This window comes from Mus caroli, unplaced genomic scaffold, assembly GCF_978045245.1.
Source record: "Mus caroli unplaced genomic scaffold, Mus_caroli_1 scaffold_7, whole genome shotgun sequence".
Lineage (NCBI taxonomy): Eukaryota > Metazoa > Chordata > Mammalia > Rodentia > Muridae > Mus > Mus caroli.
Window position 1 is genome coordinate 105,899,946 of NW_028227262.1, and position 16,258 is coordinate 105,916,203.

The 16,258-nt window shown below is 39.9% G+C and overlaps 1 protein-coding gene across 5 annotated transcripts in view; it reads left to right on the plus strand.

The window, feature by feature from the left end:
• Tpk1 (thiamin pyrophosphokinase 1) overlaps positions 1-16,258 on the plus strand; it is a 328,195-nt gene that overhangs the window by 121,439 nt on the left and 190,498 nt on the right. For all 5 annotated transcript variants that reach the window (XM_021164683.2, XM_085840651.1, XM_085840653.1 and 2 more), the window contains one exon: positions 14,172-14,244. In XM_021164683.2, coding sequence (XP_021020342.1) covers positions 14,172-14,244 — 73 coding nt within the window. The remainder of the gene's footprint in view (positions 1-14,171; positions 14,245-16,258) is intronic.

Consider the following 16,258-nt stretch of genomic DNA (forward strand, 5'->3'; position numbering starts at 1 on the left):
AGTGTTCTGATGACTCCTGTTAGCAGTAATGAGGCTTTCAGAGAGATTTCTTCCTGTAGCATTAGCACTCTAAAGCATTGTTTGCTGGGATTCGGGAGTGGCTGTTCATTATGCTAATGTCATGATGCTTTTCTTAGAAGAGAGTCCGGTTAGTACACCTAGTAACAATGATTACCAAGCCAAGTTACTGCATCAAAGACTTAACTAGACTGACTGTTCTTGTTTCTCTGGTAACAGATGAAACTGTGTTTATTAATTTCAATACTCATACTTATTAAGAAAAAGAATACAAAGGTAAATTGGTTTATAGAAATAATATCTGTGTTTCATAGGACAACAAGCTTTATGGCTTGTTGTTTCTGTTATACTTAGAGTTGAGCCCAGGGCTTCACTCTTGCTCTGTAAGGGCTGAGACCCTGGGCGGAATCCCTGGCCTTTTCCTTGTTTCTGTTTTGGGACAGGTCTCATCCCCTTCCATGGCTGGGCTGTCTTTAACGTGGGTTTTTCTTGCCTCATCTTTCAGAGAAGCTGGAGTCCATCTGTGACAACCTTGCTTGTTTGTATGCTTACTTTCTTTTTTAAGACTTGTCCTTATCCATTCCATTACCTCTGGAAATCACATTTGCATAAACAACCTCTGTAACCTTTTAGACTTTTCTATGTTTGCCCTAGCTCTGGTGGTTCCTCCAACAATTGGAAATAGATCTACCAGAAGACTCAGCTATACTGCTCCTGGGCATATACTCAAAAGATGTCCCAATATACCACAAGGACACTTGCTCCACTATGTTCATAGCAGCCTTATTTCTAATAGTCAGGAGCTGAAAACAACCCAGATGTCCCTCAGCCAAAGAATGGTTACTGAAAGTGTGGTTCATTTGCACAATGGAATACTATTAAGCTATTAAAAACGAGGGCATCATGAATTTTGCGGCAAATCGATGGAACTAGAAAATGTCATCTTGAGAGAGGTAACCCAGACCCCAAAGGAAATGCATGATTTGTATTCACTGATAAGTATTCATGGGAATTCACTTTTTTAGTCAAAAAGTACAGATTATCCATGATACAACTCCTATACCATAACAAGTTTAACCAACAGGAAGGCCCAAGGTAGGGTGCTTCAATCCCACTTAGAAAGGGAGACAAAATTGTCATGGGAGGCAGAGGGAGGGACCTGGGTAGGAGAGGGGAGGGGTAGGGGGAGAGGAAAAGGGGACAGGATCAGGTATGGGGGGAGGGGAGGAGAGACAGGAGAGAAGCCTAGAGGGCCAGGAGAGTGAATGGAAATATGTAGCTGTGGGAGTGGGGAACAAGTCAATCCTCTAGAAAGTCTCAGAGACCTGGGATGTGAGAGGCTCCCAGGACTCAACTGGGATGACCTTAGCCAGAATGCCCAATAGGAGGAAGATGGGACTGAAGAGACCACCTGCAGTAGATAGATAGGGCTCCTAGTGGAGGGATGGGGTTACCAGCCCACCTTCAAAATTTTTGACCCAGAATGGCTCCTGTCTAATAGAAATATAGAGACAAAAATGGAGCAGAAATTGAAAGAAAGGCCTGGTTAGTATTTTCAACTTGACACAGCCTAGAGTCACCTAGAAAGAGAGATCCTCACATGAAGAGTTATATTTGCTAGATTGACTCATAGCCATATCTTTGTGAAATTATTTTGTTTATGATTGGTGTGACATGGTCCAACCTACTGTGGGTAGCATTATCCTAGGTAGGGCCCTCAGCTAGATAGCAACGCAAGTGGAGCATGAGCCAGTGAGCAAGTCAGTAAGCATCCTCCTCCCAGGTTCCCACTGTGCTTTCTTGACTGAGAATTGCTTGGTCAGCAGAAATGCTGTGTGGACTACAAAGCAGTCCTGCCTTCAGATTCCTTCCTTGAGTCCTCCATGATGGGCTCTAACCTGTACTATATAAAATAAACACCTTGCTCTCCAAGATGCTTTTGAATAACATTAAATCACAGCAACAGAAGGAAACTAGGACAATAGGCAAGATTCCCGAGTGACTATCTATTGCTGATTAACTAAGTCTACAGCTCTACACCTTGCCTCTGAGCTGGCTGAAAGTATGACCTTCTGATCATGCTTATGTCTCTGTGGTGTTGACTGTCCTCCACCCCGAGGCTGATCTTAGGGACCTCAGTTACTTAATAGTCATCTCATTGGCAAAATTGTATTGTCCAGAGACTCCCAGCATTTTAGAGGTCCTCAAAGATTGAAACCAAAAACCAAAATATGGACTGCTTATTAGATCACACTACCATAGTTTCACAAATGTTTTTGTCACACAGATGGGTTTTATATGTTTACAGCTGAGATCATTGTACAGTTCAGTACCAACTCCTCTTTCTCATCCTCCAACCTCAAGAAGGCTTGCCAACTTGCTCTTAGGGCCTAGAGAGAGTCGTCCAGGGTTAAAGGGAAGCCTATGCCTACATGTGAGGCTTGTGGTACTTCACACATCCCATGGCATTGCTGCTGGTACATTTTGTTTTCAGAAGCACAAGTAATATTAATTTGAGTGGTTCATAAATAAGCTGACATAGCATTCTTTGGTGGTGGTGCCGGTAGTCATGTGTGTGTGTGTGTGTGTGTGTGTGTGTGTGTGAAGTCACATTATAATCAGGTGTGTAGGGGAGGGAGAAATAGTGGATAACTTTGCCAATAATTTATATCAAATTTAAAAATGGGAACGTATTAGGAAGGGTGGTACCTATGGGTTGATTTCTTTTTAAAGGCCTTAGAGGAAATATTAATAATTCACTGTGGGTCAGAAGGGAAGACACCAAAGGATTTGGAGCAGTAGAATGCCCTTGGGTGTCTTATTAGGATTGTACCATGGAATAGAGTCAAGGGGTTAACATTTTGAAAAGGAGCCTATAGAAGTGGTGGGACAGTTATGAAAAGAAAGAAAAAGTCGAGGATGACCATAAAGATTTTGAATTGATGGCATTGAGGAGGCTGAAAAAGGAGCAGCTGGGATTAGGGGAGAAGTTTGCCACAAATGATATAACAGGGAACAGGTGCTGGCTACTTGCTTATGAGCTCAGGAGAGGTGTAAGATTAACCTTTACATGCAGGGCATATAAGACAAGGGAACTTGGTTGAATAACTAATAAGTGCAGAAAACAGGGTAAGCAGCCAGTGACCAACTTCGGACACCAGTCACATGCCTGAAGTCTGAGAGAATTAGAAGACAGCAAGGAGACAATAGGAGTAATCAAAGGACCCAGAATAAAAGAAGATTAACTGATAGGGAGTAGCCAGTTATATTATCTGTCCAGTGCATAAAGTAACATAGGGGAGGTGATGATTAAATTGACCAACATAAAACGCTTTGGGGATGGAAAATGCACTGTATATTCAGGTACACATTGAGATATTAAATTCCATGCTATTGGTGTCATACCTCTTTTTAAAAATTTTTAAAATTTTTACATATGTATTTTATGTGTGAATGGTTTATCTGCATGTTTGCCTTAATGTCAGAAGATTGTCATCAGACCCCATTATAAATGGTTGTGAACTGCCATGTGGTTGTTGGAAATTGAACTTGGGACATCTGGAAGAGCAGCCAGTGTTTGTAACTGCTGAGCCATCTCTCCAGCCCCATGTCATATCTCTTACATATTTTATTTTCCTGTTTGATTTTAGTTCTGTTTGAGATGCTCTTTGAATAAGGATACTTAATGTTTGCCTTTTTTATTTTCTTTAAGTATTTTCCAAATACATCTTTAAACATCATTAGTAATAGCATACAGTGACCAAAGGATTTCATGGCTTTCATGAAGTCAGTTATCATCTGACTTGATTCCTTGGGACTCTTGTACTACCACTGTTTATGCAGTTCTGAAGAGCTCAGCCCACACTCAGCCTCTGTACTTTAGGACCATGCTTCATTGTTCATATAAAGGGACAGACACAGTGGGATAAACAGAAGCTGGTAGGGACAGAAGGTTCTCACTGCTCGTACTGTTAAAATATGTGCCTTGCAGGATAGAATAAGACTTAGAAGCTTTGTTTCCTGGTCCTTTCCTTAAGGAAAGCTGTGGAGGGAAAAGGCAGAGTCCAAATTAAAAATCCTGCTAGCAGACACTGGAGCTGGGCAGATTGCTGCACTTTGTTTCAGAAAACTTGGGAGGGGCACACAACCTATTAGTGACCCTAATGGCACTTATCACTGGCTGTGCTTATTGAATTCTTTGTATTATGTCTCAGCTGAATCACAGAGGGAAGCATAAAGCAAATAAATTGCACAAAGTAATTCACTGTCCGTGAGCCAGTCTTTTATATTTGCCAAGGTGAAGAATTGGCATTAACCTGTATGTATGCTTCTGGCTCTTTCATGTTCATAAATAAGAGATGGAACCTTATTTGTGCTGTATTGGGCCTCTCTCAATTTTTCTCGTCACATGGTGCTTTCTGGTGCCACTCTACCCTTCTCTGTTTCCAACCTCACTTCCTGCCAAGCAGTAAACCCATCCTTTACTTTTCATTCCATCATCTGCTATCATTCTCTCCTCATGATTTCTAGTTGCATTTGGAAAGTGAATGCATCAGGCAGAGTAAGGAGGGGAAGATGACCTACTATTAAAGAGGAGCGATTTGCCAGCAGAGCTTTCATTGTGTGAGGTATGCAAAGCTTCACTGTGGGTGTAGGAGAGGCTGTCACACTTCTTTCCACTTAGGTATCTTGATATATGCCTGTAAGTGACTGAATGGAAAGTCAGTACCTTAGTTCATTCTGGGATGTTATGACAAATGTCACAAGCAAGGTAGATTCTAAACAACAGGAATTGATTTCTTATACTTGCCCAGAAGTTCAGGTGAGGACTTCTGCAAGTTCCTTACATGTTGAGGAATCTCATCTAGCATATAGACTTATGTCTTATATAGTGAAAGGAACTGTCAGTCAGTCCTTCTGAGGCTCTCTTATAAGATCCATAAACCCATTCATGGGCTGTGCTCTGATTACCTAATAACCTCCATACAACCTCACCCCATCTTTGGATACAAGCACACTGAGGATTAGGTTTTGAGTTTGGAATCTTAAAGGGACATTAACAATCTGATCACAACCACTATGGTCTTGATGTTGCTGTTGATGTCTGCCCTCCCCTCCCCTCCCCTCCCCTCCCCTCCCCTCCCCTCCCCTCCCCTCCCCTCCCCTCCCCTCCCCTCCCCTCCCCTCCCCTCCCCTCCCCTCCCCTCCCTCCCTCCCTTTCTTTTCTTTTCTTTTCTTTTCTTTTCTTTTCTTTTCTTTTCTTTTTTATTTTTTTATTAATCATTCCATTTGTTTACATCTTAAATGATATCCCAATTCCTGGTTACACCTCTACGAACCCCTTCATCCCAAATCCTCCCTCCCCTTTGCCTGTGTAAGGGTGCTTCCCCACCTACCCACCCTCTCCATCCCCACCACTCCAGCATTCCCCTACTCTGGGGCAGCAAAGCTCTCCAGGACCAAGGGACCTTTCCTCCCATTGCTGTCAGGCAAGGCCATCCTCTGCTACATATATATCTGGAGCCATGGATCCCTCCAGGAGCACTCATTGGTTGGTGGTCTAGTCTCTGGGAGAACTGGGTGGTCTGTCCATCCTAGGTTTTTTGACCAGTGGAGTTGCAATCCCCTGCTACTCCTCCTGTCCTTCCACCAGCTCCCCCACCAGGTTCCCTGAACTCACTCTGATGGTTGGCTCCAGTTGTTGGCCGGACCTCCCAAGGAACTGTCACACTAGGTTCCTGTCAGCAAGCACCTCTTGACCATGGATGGCAACAGTATTGAATTTGGTGTCTGCAGACAGGATGGATCCCCAGGTGGGGCAGTCCCCAGATGGTCCTTCCTTCAGTCTCTGTTCCATTTTTTGTCCCTGTTCTTCCTTTGGACAGGAACATTTCTGAGTTACAAAACTTTGAGAGGGGTGGGTAGCCCTATTTCCTTTTTTAATTCCCTCTTTTCTCTTCCTACTTCTGTAGTCTTCACTGCCAGCAGATAGGTCATAGGTGGGTATTTTTACATTTCAGGCTATTTTGTCAGAACTGCACTTATGTGATGGTGTCTGCAGGGTTAGTTCCCACAAAGCCCTCATAGTTTCTTTTCTGTAGTTCTCCCAAGCCTGGCCTATATCAGATGTATTCACTATTAAACTTGTCTCCTTTTGTGATGGTAGTAACTATTTTATTCATGTTCTGTCACATATAATATATACTTCATATATATGTGTGTGTATATATGTATATATATATATATATATATATATATATATATAAAATAAGTTGAATTAAGTGCCCCCTGTTCAAAAAGTATTTTACATCTGATCTCTCCTTACTTTTAAATCTGAATTTAAATTTTTGAGCTGAATGTGAACACTGACATGTTCTATAACAGTAGACTCCAACTGGCTAAGGCTCCTTAGTCCAATGATAACAAGGTATAGTCTAAACTGTAAGACTTGGTATTGTATTATTTTAGTTGTTTAAAGTTGAAATTGTGTATTCCTTTTGTGAAAAAATGTAGAGAAATACTATTTAAAAGGCAGTTTAACAGCCAGTCTGATGCTTTATATATAATTTATCTAATATAAATAGCTGGTATTGCCTTATTACCATGTTTTTCATTATATCATTTTATTTTGTGAATAGATAAGTAATTGTACATCTTAAATAACTAGCACTCCACTCTCTTTAGCTCTTACCCTGATTTTTTAACAAAATTCACATCTGAGCAGATGATAATGAGTCTGTACATGCACTCTGTACTAGGAATGTTGAGAGGATAAAATTACTGAAGTCTGTGTGCTTAAGTAGTACATCCTATAAGCTTTGTTTTAATAACACATTGAATGCTGGGAACACAGTATATACTTCAAAGAAAACTTTCTAGATTGTGTGTAACATGCAAGAATTCACCTAACCATATTGCTTATTATTTTATGCATAGCATATAATTCAGTGTCCAGCTTATCTCTGGGGTCCAGGTCTGTAGTGTCCACTACACATTTCTTTTTTTTTAATTAGGTATTTTCCTCATTTACATTTCCAATGCTATCCCCAAAGTCCCCCATACCCTCCCCCCCCACTCCCCTACCCACCCACTCCCACTTTTTGGCCCTGGCATTCCCCTGTACTGGGGCATATAAAGTTTGCAAGTCCAATGGGCCTCTCTTTCCAGTGATGGCCAACTAGGCCATTTTTTGATACATATGCAGCTAGAGTCAAGAGCTCCAGGGAATTGGTTAGTTCATAATGTTGTTCCACCTATAGGGTTGCAGATCCCTTTAGCTCCTTGAGTACTTTCTCTAGCTCCTCTAGAGATCTATCCAATAGCTGACTGTGAGCATCCACTTCTGTGTTTGCCAGGCCCCGGCATAGTCTCACAAGAGACAGCTATATCTGGGTCCTTTCAGCAAAATCTTGCTAGTGTATGCAATGGTGTCAGCGTTTGGAAGCTGATTATGGGATGGATCCCCGGATATGGCAGTCTCTAGATGATCCATCCTTTTGTCACAGCTCCAAACTTTGTCACTATAACTCCTTCCATGGGACAAAACATCCAGTACACATTTCATTTCACTCCTGTGAAGGCTCACGTTTTCTCTTCTTCCTGCAGCAAAGATGAGGATACATATAAGCAGTGTTGATAGTAATTTAACAACTGCTTTTCTTCCAGAACTCTTTGCCTGAGATTTCCTGTTGCATTATCTTTTCTTTCTTCTGCACCATCAGTCTTTGCTCCAGTCAGGAGAATCAGCAGTAGAAAGGCTGATTATCTAGAGTAAATGTGATCTTATCCCCAGATACTACCTACCACTGACAGCCTAGCAAAGCTGTTAGCAGCACTGCCTTTTCCTTCATGCCTGGAAAATCCATTTTCATGTGACATGAAGGTCAGCAGCAGCACCTCACATGATCCATTTAATAATCACCTGCCAGCCCTGGACAAGCAGAAAACCACTTCTGATGGAGTGCGCCTGTCTTACCAGGCATCATGCTGAGTGTTAAAATATTTGATTTAATATGTGATTTTAAAGTCAGTATTAAATATCATTTCAAAGAATAGTTGATCTTTTTTGTAGCATTTTGCCTGCTGACTCATGTTTTGAATTACAATGTAAGCCCATCCTGAACCTTTCCTAAAATGCAATTTATAAACTTGAGTGTCAGATATATTTCTATCAGTGAGGAGGAGTCTGAGGTAAGAAACTAAGTTTAAGTTCAGCTCAGGCTATGGATAGTCACCTTGCTTCAAAAACCATGTCTGGAGGGAAGCATCTTCTTTTCAAAGTTCATATTGTGCCTACAGTATAAAATATTTAAAAGTTACTTATACGTTTACTATTAAATATACTTTATGAATAATATATAACCTATAGGGGAAAAATATGTCTCTATTGGCAAGCATGAGGATATATATTTTCTCTCCAGGACCCATGTACAATGCCAGACCTGTCAGTATGTGCCTATAACCCTTGTTTGCTCTGCGTTAATGGAGACAGACAGATCACTGCAGCCTCAGTTTATTGTGCTAATTATGAGCTGCAAGATCATTGAGATACTGTCTTTAAAAGTTATATGTCAGTAATAGAGAAAGACAACTGACCTTTGCCTCTGGTCTCCATATGTTCATAACTTGTACAGGGCACACACATACATACACACACTGACTCTCATATAGGTGCATACACATAGACATGCGCATAAACATCTCATATATATAGCTAAACATAGGAAATTTAAATTCCTGACTTGCCTTATTGAAGTAACTGACATTAATCATCATGTATTTTATGAGGTATATAAATGGATGCTCTAACATCTCAACTAATGTGTTCTCTTGGTAGTCATAGACCATCCTGGCAAGTACTGATTGCAGGTGATTACTTTGAGAAGGGAAGAAAATTATGTACTAGAAAACATATGTGTTGCATTATGATTTCAATCCTATCCAGCCTATTCAGTCTTGTTTTACTGACTCAAACAGGGGTTGGCAAACTAGCTGACAGGCCAGCCGTCTCTAATAGTTTCTCAGGAACACTGCCATGAGCAGTTTTCCTGTTTTCTAACCACATTCATGCTACTTTGGGAGACTTTAGGTAGTTGTGACAGAAACCACATGGCATGAGAACCTAAAATATCGACCCGCTCACTCTAAGAAAAATAATTGCTGGTCCATAGCATAGCATGTGGTGTAGATGTAAGATTTTTCTATGCAATTAAAAAGGAATGTGTGCCCCTACCTCTGAGAGCAGAGATTCCTAACAAGGTGGGAGGCACCTTGCCCCGGTAGAGGGCAAGCAGCTGAGAACCCAGCTTCCTGAACGTTGTGTTGGCTGAAGGTGGGCAGAGATAGGGTGTTCTCCCCAGGTTAGGACAGTGGAACTCCCCATCTGCAGCGGAAACCCAGTGCTACCTCGTCCAATACCCTGTCTGAGGGAGAGAAGCCCATCTGCTCAAGAGGAAACCACTGAAGAGCATGAGAGCACAGATCATGGACCCTTAAGCCCCCAAGGTACCATCTCAGGATATGGACACTACTGTTGCCATCCACACCTACCTCCAACACTGAAGATCTCTCTGTCTCCAAGAGTCAGTCTAGCCTTCAACCTCTGTGAGGAGTCACTTCTTGCTCTCTGCTAAGTTCCCTGCTTCCTCTGTTTATGTCTCTTTGACCTATAGCAGCCAGCAAAACCTAAGGCTTTCTCATGTCCCCTTCTTTGCCAGGAATCAGCTGCAGAAGGTGGACCATTTCCCTTGTAACAAATTGACTGTCCTGATCTGTTAGGAGGGAAAAGTGGATACTAAAGTCCAAAACTAAATGGGAATCCCACCCCTTTTTGACCTTTAGACCATGAGCCCAACTTGAGATATTTACCATAGACCCCCTGAACCCAAGTGCCTACAGCCCAGAGGCACATTACCCAAGTGGCCTGTTCCCAGTGGAACAGCCCACACTGAAAAGCCGGGTTAAGCAACACTGCTCTTAAGCAAGGTGGTCACATACATAGAGATACAAGATAGAGTGAGCAAACACCTATCTCAGAGACTCTAGAAAGGAGTCTAGCTTATTTTTCTTACTTTCTTCACTTTTTTTTTGAGGTTTTGTTTGTTTGTTTTGTTTTTTGAGGCATGCTTTCTCTGTGTAACAGTTCTAGCTTCCTAGAACTCTCTTTGTAAATCAATTTGGCCTCGAGTTCACAGAGATCCACCTGCTTCTGTCTCCCGAGTGCTGGGATTAAAGGTGTGCACCATCCTGACCAGCTTCTCCTGCTCACTCTTTCTTTCACCCTTTCTTTCCTTATGTTTCCTCTTCCCACCATCATCTTTTATTATTTATTTATTTCTGTTTTTTTACATTCCAGATTTTATTCCCCTCCTTGTCCCCCCTTTCAGCTGTTCCATATCCCATACCCCCATCCCCCCACCAGACCTCTAAACTTCCTGGGGCTTCCAGTTTCTTGAGGTTAGGTGCATCTTCTCTGACTGAACCCAGACCTGGCACGCCTCTGCTGTATATGTGCTGGGGGCCTCATCTCAGCTGGTGTCCCATCATCATCTTACTGTGTCATTGTAGGCATCTGTGTGCATGCTGCTTTGCTGAATACCAAGGTTGGTCAGGCACTCCTGCACCAATCAATGACTTACCCTCCAAAGAAGCTGAAAGTTCCATACAGAACTGTTGTCTATGAAAATGCAAAGTGAGAGATTTCATGCTATTGGAGTGTTAAAACAGTAGTAGCATTTTCCTTGGATGCAGAACAAAGGGAAGACTTTGTGGAGGGAAAGCTCCATAGTTACCAGGAAAGGAATTTTGCATGATTATATTTCTTCATATCATGTTATATTTTCTAAATATATCAGGCTCCTTGGTGACTGCATGTGCTGGGCCATCAGCCCATTGATATTTTCAGCCCCTTTTGGACTCTTCTTTGTCACTGATAAGTGATGTGTGATAAGTTAAGATGTAAATATCAAAGGTATTTGATAGTTACACTGGGCCACTTGTGGGAAATTTTGGCCATCTTTTAATACTAATAAGTCATCTGCTATAAACTGAAAATAACAAGTATGTTTTTTAGATCTGTGTCTAAAGTAGGCAGATGGGGTCAGGGGCTACACAAATCTCTGCCCTTCTGTCAGTCTAAAAATATTCTTCTTATGTAAACTGTCATTATATCATAACATAATTTCTCTATATCTGTGAAGTGTCATCCCTAGAAATGCCTTCAGAATGCCCAGGTCCCATGGCCAAGGCACTGAAGAATATGTGTAATGGGCTTTTAATTGCAGAATAAAAAAATAACTCAGAAAGTTTCATAGATTGTATTTTATGTTGGAAATAATAATCTTACATAATCTTAGTCATTGTAGCCTGAATGCCAGGTTACTTTTGACATGAGTCTTCTTAGAAATAATCTTATTGATTTAATAGAAATGTATTGTATATGTTACATGAAGGGAATTATATTAAAAGGTAACTAAAGTTGGTTATAATTTATGTATGTAATTTTGTTTTCCTCTTAATATTTTATATAAAATCTAATTGAATTTAGGGTGTTGCTTTCTTACATTATTCTTTGTGAAATATAAAAGGAAATCTAATTCTCTTTTGAAGATGATCTATCCTATGGGACAGATGCTCAGCTGCTTCGGTGTATCAGCTTTTATTTTTCATTTTTATTTATTATCAAAATCAATATGCTATTTGGAAACTGCCAATTGATTTCTAGATATCTAAGGGACTACAATTTGGAGAGTAATACAAAGTGAGTCTCATTAGGAAGTTTGCTTGAGCCAGATGGAAAGAATGAGATCCTTTAGCTCAAGTGCCTTTTATCTACAGTGAAGTAAGTTGGACATTCTCTTGGTGTGATCTCAGTTCTGCAGATAATAGAGAAATTAAAGGAATAATTCCTTATGTCCCTTCCAGAGCTAATACTCTGTGGTCCAAAAACATTAATTTACATATGGCACAATAGTGTCCAGTGGAAGGTTTCAAAGTCTGAGAGTGTATGAATTTACTTAACTAGTAAATAGTTAAACAAAAGAAATGGCATGAGAGATGCAATGCATTGAGGACATTTTGGGAAAGGAACGTTATAGGAAGCCATTTGGAACAAGGCAAGGCCACCACGCCTGTCTCCTAATTCTACCTCATCTTGAATCAACATAATATGTTGTGCCCAGTCCTGCAGTGACTAGTTTATGAATGAATAATACATAGAAATTATTGATCCCTGTGCACACATTTATGCATGGGGTGCAGGTTATTGTTTTTTATTTGTTTACTGATTCTGAGAATTGAACCCAGGGCCTCCCATTGAGCTGTACCCACAGCTGTTGGCTGTGTGACAGCACCTCCTTCTATAAGTTGGAGTGCCCCTGGTATACTCCCAGGGCACTCTGTGCACCACATCCTTATTGTACAATCTTCTTACTTTGTAGTCAGAGGAAGTTGTATGACTTAAGGGTAAATTGGCCAAAACCATCTCAGTCAGATTAGGCTTGACCTAATGTTTCTAGTTGAGTTAGGAGATTCAAAATAGTGTAAGAGACAAGATTGTCTTCTTTTAGTAACTAATTTTATCTTGAATGTGCATATGAGGCATTCTGAGTCATAATTCTTACTATATAACTGCTCCTGCTTTAAACCTTTGCCCATCTGCTGAGAGACAGGTCTTTTGCCTACTGCTGGTCGTTGCATGCCCACGAGTAAAGAAAAGAAAATACATTTTTGTTTTCTCTGCCTATTGAGTGAAGAATTATAGCTGTGTCCATTGCTGGAAAAGGTCTCCTTGGAAAGTCTATGGACCTGCCCTTAACCCTTTGATTTGTGAATAAAATCTCTTCAGAGCTAGATTACTAGTGAGGTCTTTGCTATTGTGGCCTGGACTGCTCTCCCGATTCTGGGGCTCCCTCTCATGCCACATGCACTAAGAAGAGGATAAGCCAGTGATGCAAAACTGTTAGTATTTCTTTGAGTCAGATAACTAACTAAACAAGTGTGTACTGATAAAATTCTTCTGTTATGTGAATAGTAGAATATTTTTGTAGGAACTAAAAATATGCATTTCCTTTAGTATGCATTCCTTAGCTGCGGGAGACTCTATTGTTTATTCTCTGCTAAAGCACTGAAAAAAATTCAGGGCCATTTATCCCTCCACAATTCTGGGAATTAAGTGGGGCAGAAAAATTCTACCCAAACAAATAGGTGCTTTATGCAAAATAAATGATGACTTATGAAGACCGAGAGATAAATGGGATTTTAAAAAATGAGTTGAAAAATAATAGCAAAGTGAACTAAAGTAATATTCAGTATCAAGAAATTCCACATGCCTGGCAGTGGTGGCACACGCGTTTAGTCTCAGCACTTGGAGGCAGAGGCAAGTGGATTTCTCAGTTCAAGGCCAGTCTGGTCTACAGAGTGAGTTCCAGGACAGCCAAGGCTATACAGAGAAACCCTGTCTCGGAAAATTAAAAAAAAAAAAAAAAGAAAGAAAGAAATTCCACATCTTCCGATATAAGACCTGGAGTTCTTTTATAAAGTCCATTGTTTGTTTTGTTTGTTTGTTTGTTTGATTGATTGATTGATTGATTGATTTTGAGAAATGGCAAACATACCATGGCAGTTCTCCTGTGTAAGTCATGGAGATGGAAATCAGATCCTCAGGCACATTTATCTGCTAACCAAAAACCTTAGACTTCATATGATTATCTTAATCCTCTCTAGAAGACTCATATTTCTAGGAATGTGTCATGAAATGTTTGGAAAATTTGTTTAAATTGTTTTGGCCTGTGATTCTTCTCTTCAAATATTTGAAAGTTCAAGCTTGTATGAGAGTTAATAGGGAAGAGGGAAAGGTGTTTGTGTAAGATTTTTTTGTGTGTGTGTTTTAACTAGTTATCTTCATCAGTATCTGTTTGTTTGAAGCAATAAGTCTTGATGGTTTGAGTTGACCTTGTTCCTACTGATTGTTGGCCTCAGTGCATTCTAGTGAAATCAGGAGTGTATGACAGGACACCCCGTTTACTCTGAAAGCAGTCTAGGTTTCCTTGTGTTTTGAATATCTTAATTTTCTCTCTGGCCCTCACAGCTTTAGTGTTAAAGTTCATAATTGAATGGATCAGACTAGTTGACTCACATGGAACTGTTTCTTTCAGCTTTTTGCCTGAATTCATCAATGGGGACTTTGATTCTATTAGGCCTGAAGTCAAAGAGTACTACACCAAGAAGGTAAAGCACACCCACTTTCGCTCTTGAGCTCTGGCTCATGCCTTTGCTCTGGCCGAATGTCATGGGTGGTGGGGGATGGGCTGCCAAACCCGCTTGCTTATTTTTATAGTTTTTGTTATAGAAATTTAATATATGATACATATTTAATATATATCTACAATGGATATTTATATAAATTTATTTTATATTTTTATAATTCTTATGATATAAATAATACAATTGATCATAATAGAAAATATATAAACCTTTTAAAATGATGAATGGAAGCATAGTATTGATAAATTGTATCACCAGATATGCATTAATCTGTACTCTAAACATACATGTTACATATGTATTCAATATGATTATAGTTTACAAAGTCATATCTAATAACTTGCTATTTATACCCTCATTAGTCATTACACATTTTCATTAATATTTTATTATTATTTAATGAATGGATTATATGAATATTTACTCAACCAACTCCCAGTTAATGTACTTAAACTTTATCTATTTTGTCACATTGTAAACTCTACTAAAATGTCTTTATGAATGAGTGCTCATAAATATATATAATGGTATACTCTTTGAATTTCAGAAGTTTTCTGTAATATCTAAGTTTTGGTTTTTTTTAAATGAAGCTAGTAATTAGACCTTGAGATGAATAATAGCCAAACTTTTTCACTAGGGTGCAAATCTTTCTCAGATCTTGACACTTAAAAACTATATACAAGATCTAACTGGAGGTGCATATTAGTGAATGACAGGAATTACTGATTAAAGGATTTACAAGTCTTAGAAGACAATGCAGAGATTTAAAAAGAGAAGTTATAGTATTAGTAATTTTAGTACAACTTCATTATGTGTATCACTGTAAACTGATATGGTCAAATCACACTTTTTTTTTTTTAAAAGAAACTGCAATGATTGTGATCATAAAATAAATTTCTTATAAGGCTGTGGGAGAGGTGAGATACTTTTTAAATGCACAGGAAAGATTGAATGAATAGCTTCAGGCAAGTAATGGTTACGAAAATAGGGAGAGGGGGCTGAATAGATGGGTCAATAGTTAAGAACACAGTCTGCTCTTCCAGAGAAGCCAGTTTACTGCCTCGTACATGGCAGCTCACAGTCATCTATATCTCCAGTCCAGCCCTTGTACAAGCATGCATTTAGACAGTCACACCCATAAAATAAAAATAAATATTCCCCCCAAAAAACTCAAGAAAGAAATCAGTCTTCTGGGAAAAGGCCACTGATCGTATCATCTCTGCCTGTCCCTCATCTGTGTGTGTGTGTGTGTGTGTGTGTGTGTGTGTGTGTGTGTGCATATTTAAAGAAAAAGAGGAATTGAATAGGGTAAGACACAGCTACAAGTGGTGCTAGTGTGGAATGCAAATTATGCAAAAAACACATGTAAAATTCTCAAACAACAACATTTTAGGAAAGAAAGGCAAGAAGGAAGATAGGGAAGGGAAAGAAGGGAAAAGGAAGTCAGAACTGGCATAAGTGAGCCAAGGCTGTTGTGAATGCAAATTCTGGGGTTGGCTGGAATGCAGATTTGTGCAAGTCCCATCTGCCCACCAGCTGATCAGACCTTCTTTCAGCAAATGAAGACCAGTCCCAAGTCAGTGTTTGATATTCATGCTCAATTACTTCAGCATTGGCATGTTGCTATTCATTCCCCCACAGCCTCACTTCTCATTAACTCCATACCTCACCCTCACTGGGAAGGAGCTATAGCCTTGCTTACAATGCAGAGCTGTGCTAATGCACAGGTATTAATCATATTTTCAGCAACAGAGCCAATAGAGGGAGAAGCAGGGAGCAGCATACTCAAAACCAGCTGAGTAAATACGTGGTCAAAACTGACTTACCTCTCTGTCTCTTTATGCTGATGGCTTGCCAGAATCAGAAATGTCAGTCTGACCATTACTGTCTACGATAAAGAAATGAAGGAAATAAGCTTCGAAGAAACTTCTGCATGCTTTAAATTCAGGTTCAGCAATAAAGGGGATTTTTCAGTTAA